Below are 16,856 nucleotides of genomic sequence, written 5' to 3' on the forward strand. Positions count from 1 at the left end.
GAAGGATTGTTTTTAACAATTTTTGTTGGATATTTTTTCTTTTTTCTGTTGTTGTTTTTTTGTAATGTAAAATCTTTAATAAAAATTATTATAAAAAAAAATACACAGACTATGAGGGGAGGTAGGTAGCCGTGTTGGTCTGCCGTAGTCGAAACAAAATTTAAAAATTCCTTCCAGTGCATGCACACGAAAGCTCATACCAATAACAAACTTAGTTGGTCTCTAAGGTGTTACTGGAAGGAATTTTGTTATTTTGTTTCGTCTGAGGGGAGGGCTTTCCACAGGGCAGGTGCCTCTACTGGGAAGGCCCTCTGCCTGGTTCCCTGTAACTTTGCTTCTCACATTGAAGGAACCGCCAGAAGGCCCTCGGCGCTGGACCTCAGTGTCTGGGCAGAACGATGGGGGTGGAGACGCTCCTTCAGGTATACTGGGCCGAGGCCATTTAGGGCTTTAAAGGTCAGCACCAACACTGGGAAAAGTGGCAGGACGAAAGAAAGATCTCTCAGACCCATGCCTAGGGATGAACAGATGAAATTGTGGGACAAAGGGAAGTTGTGGAGGAGCCCTTCATGTTGGGAGATTCAGGAAAGATACAAGGAAGTATTTCTTCCCACAGCACATTGTTGAACTATGGAACTCCCTGCCACAGGAGGCAGGGATGGCCACCAATATGGATGGCTTTACAAGAGGATTAGACAAATTCATGGAGGAGAAAAATATTGAGGGTTACTATCTAGGATGGCTTTGCAATGTTTCTGAATACCAGTTGCTGGAATGCACAGAAAGGCAAGAGGGCTCCAGGGCTCCGATCCTGCTTCAGAGATACACAGGATTGAACCCTGAAGCTTCTACCTGTGAAGCATATGTATATGCATATTTTGGGAAGAATCTTCCCACGTTTTGTCTCTGGGAATGATTTCTCACAAGGCGCAAACTCCCAGTGTTGAACAATGCAATTTCCCATGGGTGACAAATGGCTGGTGGTTTTTCTTCAGCAGTTTGAAACATTTTTTTGATGTAGCGCATGGTTCTGTTTACATCCTTCCCTTCCAGGCGCACAATGGGGACTCCTCACAAGGAAAGACTTCATGTATGCCCTTGTAAATCTGAGAAATTAATGCCTTGTTTCATCTGTCAGTAATTTGTTTGGCAGATGTCTCAGTGAGGGCGGCTGCTAGATTTGGTGACTTTTGGATTTCCCCTACAGTTTTTGGTCTTCCATCTCAGGAGCAGCCTTGCTTTAAACGGATTCTAGGCTCACGGGAATCTCTATAATAAGGGTGGTGAACCCATGTCACTCTCCCTGATATCAAGGGTCCAGCTACCATCATCCCCAGGTAACATGACCAATAGTCAGGGCTTTTGACAAAGTCCCCTCATAATATTATTGTGGAGAAGCTGGTGAAATGTTGACTGCATAAGTTTACTCTGGAGTCCTGTGTCCAGGTTTGGGTACCACAATTTAAGAAGGATGTTGAGAAACTGGAAGGTGTGCAGAGGTGGGCAACCAAGATGATCAAGGGTCTAGAAGCCAAGTCTTATGGGGAACGGTTGAAGGAGGTGGGTATGTTTAGCCTGGAAAAGAGGACACTGAGGAGAGATACAACAGCCTTCTTCAAATATCTAAAGGGCTGCCACATGGAAGATGGAGCAATCTTGTTTTCACCTGCTCTGGAGGAAAGGACTTGGACCAATGGCTTCAAGTAGCAAGAAAGGAGATTTGGACTCAACATCAGGAAAAACTTTCTGACAGTAAGAGGTTGGGGACTTTTCTTCATTGGAGGTTTCAAACAAGCGTTTGGATGGTCTTTGTGGGATGTGAAACACAAGAGCAGTCAAGTACAACATTCCTAGAGTGAACATGTTTACACATGGGGAGGAATGTTTGTCCAGTCAGCAGGTCAACTTCCTGTTTCCTTCTGGGCTGGGACACACTTCCTCTGCATGACTAGAGGCGGGTGTGGCCTCCCCTGTGCAGGTAATGACAAAAGCACAGGGCAGGGCAGCCACCTCTCTCTCTTTAACTACATGCATCGAAAGAAGCAACATCTGCTTAGCCAATGATGCTCTCCAGCCAAGAGAGGACAAAGGGACTGTCTCCTTATGACATAGTTTCCAGGTGTATGTAACTTTTCTAAGCTAAGTCTGCCTCCTGGGATCCGATTGTGAACAGAATGATGTGTGAGTAAACTCTTATACTTTTATAGAAGACTGTGTCGTGTCTTATCTTTTATGAGGGAATAAGGGGGAAATACCAGAACAGTTTTTCTAGAGGCTTTAGCGAGCCTGAGCAAATGCATCCGCTGTGAGTTTAAAAAAGGGGAATGTTACTCTGCTAAAGTGTGAACTTGTTTACACAAGTTGGAAAGGCTATCATCAAACAATATATCCTCTCCTGGATCTCTGAACATTCCCACAGTCATTTGTCATGGATGCTTTAATTGAGATTGATTGAGGGGTTGGACTAGATAACCCTGGGACACCTTCAAACTCTGTGATTCTGTGATGACAGCTGGAGTCTCAACATCATCCTGAGTAGGGAGGGGGCAGAGGTCCCACATCCCTGCTCTAGAAAGCAAGAAGAGCCCCACTGGGTGTCAGACTAAGGAGGTGGCGCTTCCAAGACAATAATTTAACACACACACACACACAAACATCTTTCCCACTTCTTTCTCCAGGGAGCTCAAAGTGGCACACATTTATCATCCTCCCTGTTTTCTCCCCACAACATGGGGATGTATTTGGTATACTGCCCTTCCGTAGATCTCAGGGCAGTTCATAACATCCAATAAATAAAATAAGAATAGCAACAACAACAACAACAACCCTGTGAGGTAGGTCAGGCTGAGAGTCAGTGACTCCCCACCCAGGGAGCGTCATGCCTGGGTGGGAGTTTGAGCCCTGGTCTTCTAGGTACTGTGCTTTATTTTTCTTTAAAAAAATGTTTAGGGGTACTGTCATTTCCCTACTCATATTGAAATACTGCCCCTCAATGAGGCCAAACATAGATTCACAAAATGTTTAGGGGTACGCGTACCCCTGCGTACCCCCAAAAAAGAAAGCAATGTCTAGGTCCTAGTCTGACACTAACCACCTGCACCACCACCAGAGCCCCGTAGTTGTCTCCCTCATGCCATTAAGTCATTTTCTTCAACCGCTAGACTGGAGAGTGAACCTGAGCCATTCCATTTCTCCAGGGAATGTTTTGCATAATACGGTTCCTTTCATGAAACGACTGAAGTTTAGGTCAACTATTTGGCCAGTGACTAGCATTAGCCAACCATGCGGTGAGCTCTGCTTGATTGCATCACTCTGAACTGGGAGGTAGACTGGGGAGGGGGCAAGGTGGTAGCAAGGTTGGGTGCACCGGATTGCCCCGCTGCTGTGTTTGCACCACACTGACCTCACCACCACGTCGGCCACCCCCATTACCGCTTGGTTTAACTTGCACTGTGGGGCTTGCATCCCCTCTGCCCTCCCCTCCCCCACCACTTGGGACATCATAGAATGCGCAGAGCAGGTGGGCTCTGCTCACCACAAGCCATGGACATGCCACCTTCTTGATAGTGGAAACGTGTGCCATCATAGATGCAGCATTCCCGCATTGGCACCAATTGCTCTAGCTGCCTTCATTGCCACACGTCACAAGATGACAACCGTGACCCATCAATCGCTTGTGGAATGAAAGGTAAAGGGACCCCTGACCATTAGGTCCAGTCGTGGCCGACTCTGGGGTTGTGGCACTCATCTCGCTTTATTGGCCGAGGGAGCCGGGGTACAGCTTCCGGGTCATGTGGCCAGCAGGACTAAGCCGCTTCTGGCGAACCAGAGCAGTGCACAGAAACGCCGTTTACCTTCCCCCCGGAGCAGTACCTATTTATCTACTTGCACTTTGACATGCTTTCAAACTGCAAGGTTGGCAGGAGCAGGGACCGAGCAACGGGAGCTCACCCCGTCGCAGGGATTTGAACCGCCGACCTACTGATCGGCAAGTCCTAGGCTTTATGGTTTAACCCACAGCGCCACCCACGTCCCTGTCCCTGGAATGACTGTAGCCAGGTGTTAACTGCTACAAATTACCTCCTCTAACATCACTCCACCCCCCAGGCCCCAAATCTCTAGTAATTTAAGAGAGGAAGGCAACAAAATCCCATGAACACAACCTGTATCGAAGTGTGGAAATAAGAATTTGAGAAGAATTGGGATTCACCGGTGTTGGAGGCCTCATTGTCATGGAGGTGTTAAACTTATATCTGGACTTTACCACTGCAGACTGCAAAGGTGGCTATCCAAAGGCACCCACAGGACCTGAAAGATTGCAGAAGCCAAGATCAGCAGCCCCCTCGCCTGTTGCTGAAGTCGCCCATCACCAACTGCTTTGCCACCTCTCCTTTCTGTTCTCGCAAGGATGCTTCACAGAACTGATCTCATCTCTGACCGCAGGCAAAAATCACCTTCCCTGGCAAGGGAGAGGGAAGCAAGGTTTCTTTCAGGCTGCGTCCCATGTTGAGTAAATATTTTGACAGCTTGGCTGAGGAGGCCGCCGGGAGAAGAAGCTCATGTGTGGCGAGCCGTGTTGCACCCAGCGCCCTTTTGGCCTGAGGCGGCCTGGGTGACACCGGAGAGCTGGCAGAGCAGTTTGTGTCTTGTCAGGCAGGCTCTCTTCCACCTCCTGAGCTCAGGAGGGCTGAGCTTGTTGAGAAGCGGAGTGGGAGGAAGAGGAAAGTGAGGGAGGGAGCAGGAGAGGGCAGAAATGCAGCGGCAAAGAAAGCTGCAATTGTGAAGGAAGGTCGCTCTTCGTTCACCCACCCCACAACCACCTGTGAAGTCAAGGAGATGCTCCAGAAAACTCCATGGTTGCTAAGAATAATGGAATTGTAGAGTCCAACCTGTTGTCTTTGTCCATGGAGTTTTCTTGGCAGGGATACTGGAGTGGCTTGCCGGTCCCTGCTCCAGGTGGTTCACGTTTGGTCAAAACTCTCCACTATGACCTGTCCATCTTGAAGAATCAATGACAAACCTAGACGGCATCTTAAAAAGCAGAGACATCACCTTGCCATCAAAGGTCCGTATAGTTAAAGCTATGGTTTTCCCAGTAGTGATGTATGGAAGTGAGAGCTGGACCATCAAGAAGGCTGATCGCCAAAGAATTGATGCTTTTGAATTCTGGTGCTGGAGGAGACTCTGGAGAGTCCCATGGACTGCAAGAAGATCCAACCTCTCCATTCTGAAGGAAATCAGCCCTGAGTGCTCACTGGAAGGACAGATCCTGAAGCTGAGGCTCCAAGACTTTGGCCACCTCATGAGAAGAGAAGACTCCCTGGAGAAGACCCTGATGTTGGGAAAGATGGAGGGCACAAGGAGAAGGGGACGACAGAGGACAAGATGGTTGGGCAGTGTTCTCAAAGCTACCAGCATGAGTTTGACCAAACTGCGGGAGGCAGTGGAAGACAGGAGTGCCTGGCGTGCTCTGGTCCAGGGGGTCACGACTAAACGACTAAAGAACAACAACAACAGAGTCCAACCCCGTGCAATGCAGGAATCACAGCTAAGGAAGCTCTGTTTAAAAACCTCCAATGAAGGAGAGTTCACCACCGTCCAAAGAAGTCCATTCCACTGTCGAATGGCTCTTGCTGTCAGAAAGTTCTTCCACATGTCTAAAATCATCTCCTTTCTTGACATTTGAATCCATTGGTTGGGGTCCTACCCTCCAGAGCAGGAAAAAACAATATTGCTCCATCTTCTAGTGTGATAGCCCTTCAGGTGGCTCTCAAATTGCTTCTCAGTCTTCTCTTCTCCAGGCTAAACATCCCCAACTCCCTCAACCATTCCTTGAGTTAGGGTTGGATGAAGCTGCTTTAGATTCATTTCTCCACATTTCTGCAACAATTTGCAATTTAAAAAAGAATCCTATAAAAGTTCATCAGTATTTCAATGGAGATTTCCCCCTGATAAACAAATCTTTGTGTGAAGTTTTGACTAATATGCATATTTTTGCATGCAATTTCCTCTAAAAGAATGCATCCAACCTCTTGTTTTCACCCTATTTCTGTGACTGTAATTTGTTTTAACTGCTTTTATTTCCCAATTTTAAATTGTTGTCACCCACCCTGGGACCTGTTGGTGACTTTTACTGCCATGTATACATTTTTGTATGTATTGCCTGGTTGTAGAACTGCATTGCAAAATTCAGAGAAGCGTGAATTTTGAACAGGAGACTGGATTTCAGTTTGGGTATCGTTTTGAAAAGTGCACATTGGATTGTTTCTCATTAAAATGCAAACAGTATCCATTTCCCCCTCCATCCTTGCCAGGAGGAGGCACACAAGCACAGGAAGTCCACAGAGCCAAAGGCATGCCAAAGGAACCAGCCTCACACCTGATTGGCGGCTGTGGGGTGCTGCCACTCCCCCTCCCCCCTCTGAATTGTGGGAGTGCATGTTTGCCATCTCTTATTTTTAAAAATATATATATATATTGTTGTTGTTTCTATCCCAGTTGTTGTTTTTTCCAATTCCAGGACTTCTATTATTATTTTTTAATTTTTATTGGAAATTTTATTTACAACATAACATAACCCCCCACCCCACCCCAGTACAGAAATACAATAAACATAACATACAACAATACAACCAAATAAAAAGGTAAAGGTACCTCTGCCCGTTCTGGCCAGTCTTGCCAGACTCTAGGGTTGTGCGCTCATCTCACTCTATAGGCCGGGGGCCAGCGCTGTCCGCAGACACTTCCGGGTCACGTGGCCAGCGTGACAAGCTGCATCTGGCGAGCCAGCGCAGCACACGGAACGCCGTTTACCTTCCCGCTAGTAAGCGGTCCCTATTTATCTACTTGCACCCGGGGGTGCTTTCGAACTGCTAGGTTGGCAGGCGCTGGGACCGAACGACGGGAGCGCACCCCGCCGCGGGGATTTGAATAAAAGACTTCCTTTATCCTGGATCTGGGTTCCTTATTTACTTCTTATAAGCTGTTTCCTTTATGAATAATTATTAAGATTTTTTCTAATTATAACTTAAATATCCATGCAGACATTAATCGAAACAAGTCCAGGTATGTTTTGTGAAGTGTTCTCTGCATTTCCCCCATGCTTTTTGAAACACTTGTCTAGTGTGATCTCTAAATCCAGGACTTCTAATGCAGTTAAAGAGGGAGAACAACTTCTACTCTTTTTCTCTAAACTAAAAGGTCCCAATAAATGCTGCAACATTTTCTCAAAGTGGAGTTTCTCCATCTCCATCTCCTTTTTCCAACTCTACAAGATCCTTTGGGAGGTGAGGCAACCAGAGAAAGAAGTGAAATAATTTCCTGGAGTGCGGTTCCTGGTTCCTTTGCAACAAGCAACATGCAAAGCTTTGGCGCCAACATTTCCTTTCACACTTCCTCGACTGCTGAGCAATCCCCCTGGCAATGTTTGCTTGATGCCCTGCATGGTCTACTTTCTTGTGTGCTGAGAGCTGCCAAACTGAAGGTGCTGCAATAGTAGCTTGAGCAGATAATCCTGGCTTAAAGCCAGCCATACTCACAGTCCCAATGTGCACAGAGCATGAACCTTCTAGGACAGGGCAGGCAACCCAAGATCCGGGGGCCGGATCCGGCCCAATTGCCTTCTAAATGTGGCCTGTGGAGGGTCTGGGAATCAGCGTGTTTTTACATGAGTGGAATGTGTGCTTTTATTAAAAACGCATCTCTGGGTTATTTGTGGGGCATAGGAACTCATTCATTCCCCCCCAAAAAAAATTATAGTCTGGCCCCCACAAGTTCTGAGGGACAGTGGACCGGCCCCCTGCTGAAAAAGTTTGCTGACCCCTGTTCTAGGGGGCTCTTCTTTCAGCCCCTGTCCCACCCTATCTAAAATATAGAGACAAGGATACTAACCTACCTTCTAAGGCTATTATTGTCAGGATTAAATAGGGCAGTGAAGTTGCCAGCAAGGACCCACTGCAATGGTCACATTTCTCCTCTATTTGAAGATCCAAACTGGTTACCAGTGTTCATGATCTCTTACACTGGGTCAGACCATTGGTGCAAATAGCTCAGCAATTTCTACAGGACCCTATCTGAAATTTAGATTTGTTTTTAAAGGAGTCAATAATACCGGCCTCCCAACTGGATGGAAGGCCCTCAGTGCTGGACCTCAGTATCTGAGCAGAACGATGGGGGTGGAGACGTTCCTTCTGGACCGAGGCCGTTTAGAGCTTTAAAGGTCAGCCCCAACATTTTGAATTGTGCTCGGAAACGTACATTCCCTAATGAGGCTCCCACCACCAGTACCCTTCCACCATTCGGCTTCCGTTCGTAGACCAAGGTAAAATTCGCTAACTGGAACACTACTTCCGGTCTTGCAGAGTTCGTAAACAGGGAGTTCATAAACAGGGCTGTTCTTAAACCGAGTTACCACTGTATCTTACAAAAGTTCACTCTGAGATGCTTTTCTGAGCCCCAATCCATTAAAGGCTTGGGTACAAGATGAGTGGGTTCCTTGCTCAGAAATATGACCTTCACTGCTCCCAGTCATCAAAGGACCCCATCCTCTATGAGGGCAAAGTCAGTTGCAACCAAGCTCTGGGTGAAATATATGAAGTGGCAGTGGCAGCTTGGCCCCATGGTACCTTTTGACTGTGGGATGTAACATCACTGAAGCAGTCAAATGCAACATTTCCTGTTTGCCCAGAGTGGACACACAGGGGAACATTGCTCCAGCCAGGAGGACTTCCTGTCACACCTTGTCTGGAGCATCCTCCCCCTGCATGTGACCAGGTAGGTGGGCGTGACCCTAGCAGACCCTATAAAGGGGCTGGTCACGCCTTTATCATCTTCCTCTTATGCTGCTCTCTTTTGATCCTTTCTCTCCATTTTGCTGTCTGCTGGCTCTCAGCCAGCAACACAAGGGCTCATCCCTCACAGAAGATGAACCCACACTTTTCTCTGTAACCGTAACTGCAAGATAAAGCCTGCCTACAGGACCATACTGTGAACTGAATGCATGTAAACCTTAGCATTACTTTTAAAGGAAGACTGTTGTGTCACTATTGTTTTTAAGAGGGAACCAAAGGGGATTTACCAGGAACAATCCAATCTGGATTGCTTAACTCAAATGATTCTCACGAATCTATCCACTAACTTACTGCAATGTACAAGGAAATGTGCTACATGACTCACTAGCATGAGGAAGGATAATATTTAATCAATATATCCTCTCCTACTATCCTCAACATTCCCACATGGACAACTTTTGCTTGGTTACATAAAGCAGGTGAAGTCCCAGGCCCTCTGTCTTTCTCCAAAGACACTCTCCAGAAAGTTTTGTTTGATGCCATCCACGGCCAGTCCAAGACATTTTGCCACCTGAGGCGGAAGAAAAGTTGACCACCCCCTAATTCCACATATAGAAGTCAATCTTACTTCCACACTGGTGACATTCCCCACCATACCTGAGGCAGCAGATCAGATTTTTAAGTGGGGCAGGAGTGGCCATGTGGAAACAGCAGAGACTGGCTGGTGACACAGGAGGAACAGCCAGAAACTGCTGCTGCTACTCCTGAGTCAATGCTGCCTGAGGCAGTTGCCTTATTTGATCTAACAGCAGGGCCAACCCCAATCCCTTGCCTGCAAAAAGGAAACCACCACCACATTTTGTCTAATAGCAGTTACTTGGCCATTCACCTGTCGATATCTATGAATTACGGTCTCGAAAATGAGGCAATTCAGTATGTCTCGGAAGATCATTAGAATTCATTGCAATGATGAATTAAAACGTATTTCAGAAGGCTGATTTTAAATGCATTCCTCTTAACAGAACTGGGCCAGGCAAGTTGACTTTGGTGCAGTGATGCCACTTTGCTGAATTGGGAACATTGGGCGAGGGCTGAGGGGACCTGGGTTCAGAGGTCCTGAAACTCATGGGATGGGCCAGCCACTGTTCCCTAGCCCATGGGGATGAAAACACTGTGAACCCATGCACTAAATCATCATCATCATCATCATCATCATCATCATCATCATAGCATTCTCACATGCAAGAGAAAGAGGATGGATAATTAATAAATAAGATATCCTCACCTACTCATCTAAGTCCATCTAACAGATAAGCTGTAATGCATGCAACAAAGATGATCAAGGGTCTGGAAACCAAGCCTTATGAGGAACACTTGAGGGAGTTGGGGGTGCTTAGCCTGGAGAAGAGGACACTGAAAGGAGATGTAATAGGCATCTTCAAATATCTTAAGGGCCATCACATGGAAGGAGGAGCAAGCTTGTTTTCTCCTGCTCCAGAGGGTAGGACCCAAACCCATGGATTTAAGTGATATGGATTCCAACTAAACATGAGAAAGAACCTTCTGGAATGCACTCCTTTAGAAGGTGGTGGACTCTCCTTCCTTGGAGGTTGGGTGGCCCTCTGTCATGGATGCTTTAGTTGAGATTCCAGCATTGGAAAGGGTTGGACTAGATGGCCCTCAAGGCCCCTTCCAATTCTAGAATTCTATGATTCTATGATAGGGGTGGTGGTGACAGAAATGAGAGAGAAAGGAAGGTTGGAAAAGAAGAGAGGATGTGGGAGAAAGAGAGAAAAGAAGTGGGAGGGAGAGAGAGAGCGAGAGAGAGGTGGGTGGCTGAAAGAGAGAAATGGGGTGCTCTGTCCAGTTCTGCCCATCACTGGCTCTGACTCCAATACCTCCCCTCTGTCTATGGCCAACCCTGGTCTGCACCCACCCCCCAGACCAATAATTACCTGATGGGAGTTGTAGTCCAAAACACCTGGGGTGCACCAGGTTGCAGAAGACAAGGCTAGTGCCTTGGCTGTTGGGCACGCTTGTTTCCAAATGTTCCCATCGCAAAAATTGACATTTTGTGTATTCCTGGTTCATGCACTTGAGGAGAAATGTCCCATTGCCACCTCTCACACGGCACCTTGAGCAGTGCTAAATTCATTACAGTGGTACTTTGGGTTACAGACACTTCAGGTTACAGACTCCGCTAACCCAGAAATAGTACCTCGGGTTAAGAACTTTGCTTCAGGATGAGAAGAGAAATCACACGGCGGTAGCAGGAGGCCCCATTAGCTAAAGTGGTACCTCAGGTTAAGAACAGTTTCAGGTTAAGAACGGACCTCCGGAACGAATTAAGTTCTTAACCCGAGGTACCACTGTATTGACTATGAGACCTGAAGCTAAAAGCTTTGGCTGCTCTTAAGTCATAGCATACCACATACATTGTTTCAGCAATCCATGCAAAAACCCGGAGTAGTGCGAGGCAGTGTGATTATCTCCACATTTGTGACCCTGAGGGCACTTTGCATTTCATGGATGAGCAGAGAGGAAACAGGGTCTCCTTGCTCACGATGCAACACTTAGCCGTAATTTTGCACACCCTGTTGGTTCTGGCTACACCAGGCAGAATCGTAGCTGGAGTTTCAACCGCCGGTGATGGGTGTACATGCACTTCATCTCCAACAGAGGCAGATGCTTCTGGTTTGCGCATTGGAACATGGACTTCACAGTCCAGGTGCGACATTTGCAAAAAGCAAAAGCAAAAAAAATCACCACCGCCAAACCCTCTCCAGGGATAAATGTGTCGCTAGGTGGCTTCTTCCTACACACCATACTGAACATGCCACATCCTGGCTCCCTGCCCAGACAGCTCAGTGAGGGTGATCGGGTGTGTGTGTGAGAGGGGAATCAATTATGCCGATGTGCATCCATGCGCTGATGCCCGGCTTACGTGTTCCATCAGGGTACGTGGGGGAGGAGGGGATATCCAGCCACATCAGAGTCGCTTCTCTGCCCTAGTTACCTCAGAGGCAGGGTCACTATCCTGCAGCCAGATCCCCTGTGACAGCTAGACATGGGTAGCAGGTGGGTGGGTGGAGTGGGGTGTAGAATGGGTGGATTTGGTGGGAGACTAAAACCGTACCCCTCATCTCATTCTTCCCACCCACCACTGCAGTTGCTGCTCCATATTTATTCAGCCAGCCAACCTGGAGTCTTCCAGATGTTGTCAAACTATAACTCCCATTGCATTCGTGCCGGCTGGGGCCAATGAGAGTTGCAGTCCGAGAGCATCAGGAGAGCACTAGGTTGGCAAAGGCTGCATCAAGCAACATCATTTTCATCTGAAATAATTTGCAGAGAGGCTGGTCAGCATTCAGGAGAGAAATCTAATCCTCCAGAAAGCAGCCTCCGAAATCTCCTCTGATGCTCTTGAGATCTGTCACTGGCTTAAAGCCCCTCTTTCCACAGACCCTTCATTTGAACCAATAATTTATTTATTTTTTTCAATGCCAGCTCTGTCGTCAGTGAAGGAACAGGGCTGAAAATATTATCACCTCTGACAGGCATAGGCAAAGCGTTCCCCCCTCTTAACAAAATAAACACGACACATTCCTGCGCATATGGCAACACAGAAATGCAGCTGAGAGACCCAAAGCAGCTGCACCAAGCCAGGATTGATCCCAGCACCCTGTCCACCACCCCTGGCTCTAGATATCTGCTCCCGCCCTTTGCAGCCTCCCTGAAAAATGAAAGGTGCGTTTGCAAGAATAGCTTGTGGGGGTTCCTGTGGGGCAAAGGCAATGGAATGTGGGCAAAGGCAATGGAAGCCTGGGCAGTCCCATGGGTGATATAAGGACAGTCGAGGGCTGCAGCATAACAAAGTCCATTCCATCCCTGTTCCTGGCCACCCCCCACACCCACTCATCTGTCAATGTTAAATTCATCCACCCCCAATGCCCCCACCCCCCACCCCCAGGACTGTTGTTGCTTTGCACTGCAGGCAGCTTGGTGCAAACACTTGAACAGCAGCCAAGAAAATGGGGGTGGGGTGGGGGTGGCAAGAGCCTAGGGGGAAAAGGCAATGGGGCCCCAGCAGTTCTGCGCTTCGAAATCAGGGTGAGAGACACCCCAAGAAGCAGCCGGATTGGCTGACAGACAGGAGGGGCAGCAGCTAGGGGGGGTCTGGAAAGGTACTCCTGGAAGCCCAGCGAGGAGCAAAGACTGGGAAGAAGGTTGTTTACATGGAGCTGAGACTGAATCATTAAAGGCGAGGGAGGGAGATGGGGGGTGGGATTGATTAGTCAGGTAGGGAGGAAGCTGGCTGATGAGAGGAAAGGGGTGGGAGGGAGGAAGGGAGGGAGGGAGGGAAGGAAGGAAGGATGAGAGTGTTCGCTCGTCCATACTGTCATTTAATACGGATGTACATCCATTGATTCTCCATTACCCGTATGACGTTCTCTTGCAAATCACTGCCTCCACAAACGTTCCTTCTCCCTCAGTCTGGATTTTCACATACCAGGCATGCTCTAAAAATGAGAGGGTATGAGAAAATCCGTACGGAGCTAGAGGAAAGTGTGGGGAGGCTGTGATTTAGAGGAGAGTGTCCTATGGGCAAATTAAAATTAACGGAGGGACAGGAAGCTTGCTATTCACATTGGGGGACGGTGTGGATGAACCCTAAGGAGGGAGCCTGCAGAAAAAGAGGAAGTGGGGCAATGAAGGGAGTCAAGAGATGGAAAGGGAAGAAGGGAACTCTTCAAAGCTGACTGCCCAGCTAGTGCCCACCAGCTGCTTGGGACTACAACTCCCATCAGCCCCAGTGAGCCATGGTGGGGGCTCTGGAGTGGTAGTCAGGTAACATCTGGTGGGGGGGCACCAAGTTGAGGAAGGCGGAGAGAGAAAAAGAGAGAGGGGGGAAGGAGAGGGAGAGTTGGAGACTGAAGACCTTTAAACAGAACCAAGTGAAGAGGTAGATAAGTGAGAGAGAAAGAGATGGAGAGAGAAGAGAAATGAAATGGATGGATGGATAGGAGAATGGACCCCCCAGAGAATGGACCAGGCGCTCCCTTCAGGTTACTCCATGCCAGCCCTATAGTATAGTGGTTAGAGTGTTGAACTAGGGCCTGGGAGACCAGGGTTCAAATCCCCCCTTGAATCTCCATGGGTGACCTTGGGCCAATCAGCCTACCGTACCTCGCACGGAATTGTTGTGGGTTGAAGTGGGGAGTGGGGAGAACCATGAACTCCATGGAGAAAAAGGTAATATATAAATGCAATAAGCAAACAAATAAAAGGTCTTCCTCCCTCCCGCTCGCCCACAGACACACTCCCGGGGCTGACCTTGTGGAGCTTCCACATGGCACCCAGGGCCTTGACCTCGTGGCTGGAGTGCTTGCCCTCCTCCAGGCACTGGTAGCAGACGGGCACCTTGCACTGGACGCAGTACATGCTGTGGTTCTCCAGCTCGTGGTCGGTGCAGGTGGAGATCTTGCGCGGGCTGAGCCTCCGGCTGACCCGGCCCTGGGCAGGGGGCAACAGGCGGTGCTTGGCTAGCGGCCCCCGCGGCGGGTGGCAGCGCAGGCGGCAGGGGTCGCAGTAGAAGACGTCGCACTGCTCGCACATGACGGTGGCCTCCTTGGGCGCCTTCTCGCACAGCTGGCAGCGCAGGGCGGCCGCCTTGCTCTGCTGGTAGCGGTCGATGACGCCCTCCAGGACGCGGTTCTTGGGGAAGCCGCGCAGGCCCCGCTCGTCCAGGATCAGGCTGCGGTGGCACTGCGGGCACGTCAGGCAGGAGTTGCGCGGCACCGGCGCCAGAGAAGCGGCCGAGGCCGGCGGCAGGTGCGCGGCGGGCGGCACGGTCGGCGGGAAGACGCGCACGCCGTTGGGAGACTTCTGGCACGGCGTGGTGGGCGCGCTGGCGAAGCCGCCGTACGAGCCGTAGCCGCTGTCCGCCTCGCTGTACAGGCTCATCTTGTCCAGGTCCAGGTAGTCATAATCGGAGGCCGAGCCGCCGGAGCCCGAGGCGCGACGGCTCTGCGGCGAGTCCGCCTCGGGCGTCTGCACCAGGATGTTGCGGGCGCACGCCTGGCACAGGTTGTGCGAGCAGGGCAGGATCAGCGGCTCCCGGTAGAAGGAGCCGCACACCGGGCACTTGAGCTCCTCTTCCATCTCGTCCATGGAGCACAGCAGCCGCCGCTGCCCCTCGACGGCCACCGGCAGCAGCAGCGAGCGAGCGGAGGCGCTTTCAGCACCACGGGGCTTTCAGCACCACGGACGGCGGACAGCGCCTGCTGCTGCTGCTGCGCCGACGGCCAGCCTTGCTCTGCCTGCGCGCCGCCAGCCTCTGCGAGCGCCTGACTGCCGCAGCCGCCCCTCCACTCCTCGGGGCCCCCCCACGCTCGCCATTGGCCAGCTCGAGCCCAGTGCCCGGCCTCCATTGGCCCAGGGAAGCCGCCCCCGGAGAGAAGAGCTCCTCCTCCTGCCCCCCTGCCCTCGCCGAGGAGGGGGCGGCCGCAGCAGAGGAGAGGCTCCGCTCCTGCTGCGGAAAAGGAAGGCGCACGTCCTCTCTGGAGCGTTGGATGCGGCTTAGGCGCCCAGCCGCACTCCCACGACACCCTGGGGTCCTTCACCCAGGAACCAGGAGGACGCCGTCGCCCAGTGCAAGGGGATCACGGGTTGGCTGGGGGAACCGCAGCCCAGTTGGGGCTGGGAGACCTGTAAATGGGATTGCGGGGGGGGGGTGGATCCCCGTTTAGCGCAGCATCTTGGCCAGACTGATGCGTCTGGGAAGCTTGTAAATCAGGCGGGAAGGCGATTGCCCCTGTTTAATCTCTTCTCCGCCACCCAGTCCCGCGCCACTCGCAGTTAATATCTGAAGACCATTTGCCTCTGAACACAGAGGGCAGGGATGGGGCCCCCGAAGTACTTCAGATGCTATTGGACTGCAGAGGTCACCACCCTCTGACCATTGATCGTGCTGGCTTAGAATGTTGGCAGCTGGAGTCCAATAACATCTGGGAAACACCTGTTTTAGGGCCATCCATGCATCACCTCCTCTTGTGGTAGCAAAAGTCCACAATTTAATCCTGGACTGGGAGGAGACTTCCCTGGTGTCTCTTAGGAGTCATTTTTGTCTGTGATGGGTCTATGTGGTATCCAACACAGCTGTTCCACTAGAGTAGTGGATTTCTGCTTGAGCCACAGAATCCCCCCCCCTCTCTCCTCCTCTATTCACCTCCCATAGGTAACAATCCCCAGAGTTCCCTGGCAACTCCTGCAGCCAAGCTGGTGCCCGCCAATCCATACCCACGTGGGACATCTTCAGGAATAGAAAAGGTCAAGGTATAAACCCTTTTCTCCTGGCCTGGAGGCGAGCGGGAACTTAGTTCCCTCCTCCTCTCTGCCCTGAGCCTCTGCAGCTCAGGAGAGGCTGGAGGGTTACCGGACCCAGAGGCAAACTCCGCTTCCTCTGACGGGGCTGAGAGTGGAGCACCTGCAGGCAATGGATCCTCCATCACCTCAGGAGCCAGAGCAGACTCAGCTGATGCCTGCACCTGAGGATCCAGCACAGGTGAGGGCCCTTCAGGCTCAGGCCCCAGCCCTGGCTCAGCTGGTTCTGGAGGCGGGGACTCCTGTGCAGGCTGGGATTCCTCAGGTTCAGCCTCTGAGTCCGAATCCCAGGCTATCACACCCTCATTTTATATCCTCATTGCCTTCTGTAGCTGCAACCCCTCTCTCCACACACACACACACACACACACTCTCACACATCACCAAGCCTGGCTTCCCTTTGGCCAAGTAAAAACCTCCTCTTCTCAATGTTTGCACCTCTGTGGGCAACCCTGGGTCATTTATCATTGTATCAGGGTGGAGGGTCTGCTTAGCCTGCAAATGAGCAGCAAACCTCCCCATAGGGGAACCAGGGAGCGTGGGACTGCTTTCCCCCTCCACCTCCCCTTCATCATGTACCATCATCGCATCCTGTGGCTTTCTACCTGACACGATGTTTCAGCCCTCTGTAACTCGACGAGACAATGCTTTGGGTCATACAAGATGCTGCTGCTCCCTCCTTGT

The 16,856-nt window shown here is 50.4% G+C and overlaps 1 protein-coding gene across 6 annotated transcripts in view; it reads right to left on the minus strand.

The window, feature by feature from the left end:
• TRIM9 (tripartite motif containing 9) overlaps positions 1-15,143 on the minus strand; it is a 69,582-nt gene extending 54,439 nt beyond the window's left edge. For 4 of the 6 annotated variants that reach the window (XM_081910548.1, XM_081910547.1, XM_081910546.1 and 1 more), the window contains exon 1: positions 14,124-15,142. In XM_081910548.1, coding sequence (XP_081766674.1) covers positions 14,124-14,960 — 837 coding nt within the window. In that variant the 5' untranslated portion in view covers positions 14,961-15,142. Of the gene's footprint in view, positions 1-14,123 lie in introns of all 6 variants that reach the window. The other 2 variants (XM_081910549.1, XM_081910545.1) reach the window with 1 other exon arrangement.
• Positions 15,144-16,856: the final 1,713 nt, after the last annotated feature.

The sequence above is a fragment of the Podarcis melisellensis genome, assembly GCF_964234715.1.
Source record: "Podarcis melisellensis genome assembly, chromosome: 1".
Lineage (NCBI taxonomy): Eukaryota > Metazoa > Chordata > Lepidosauria > Squamata > Lacertidae > Podarcis > Podarcis melisellensis.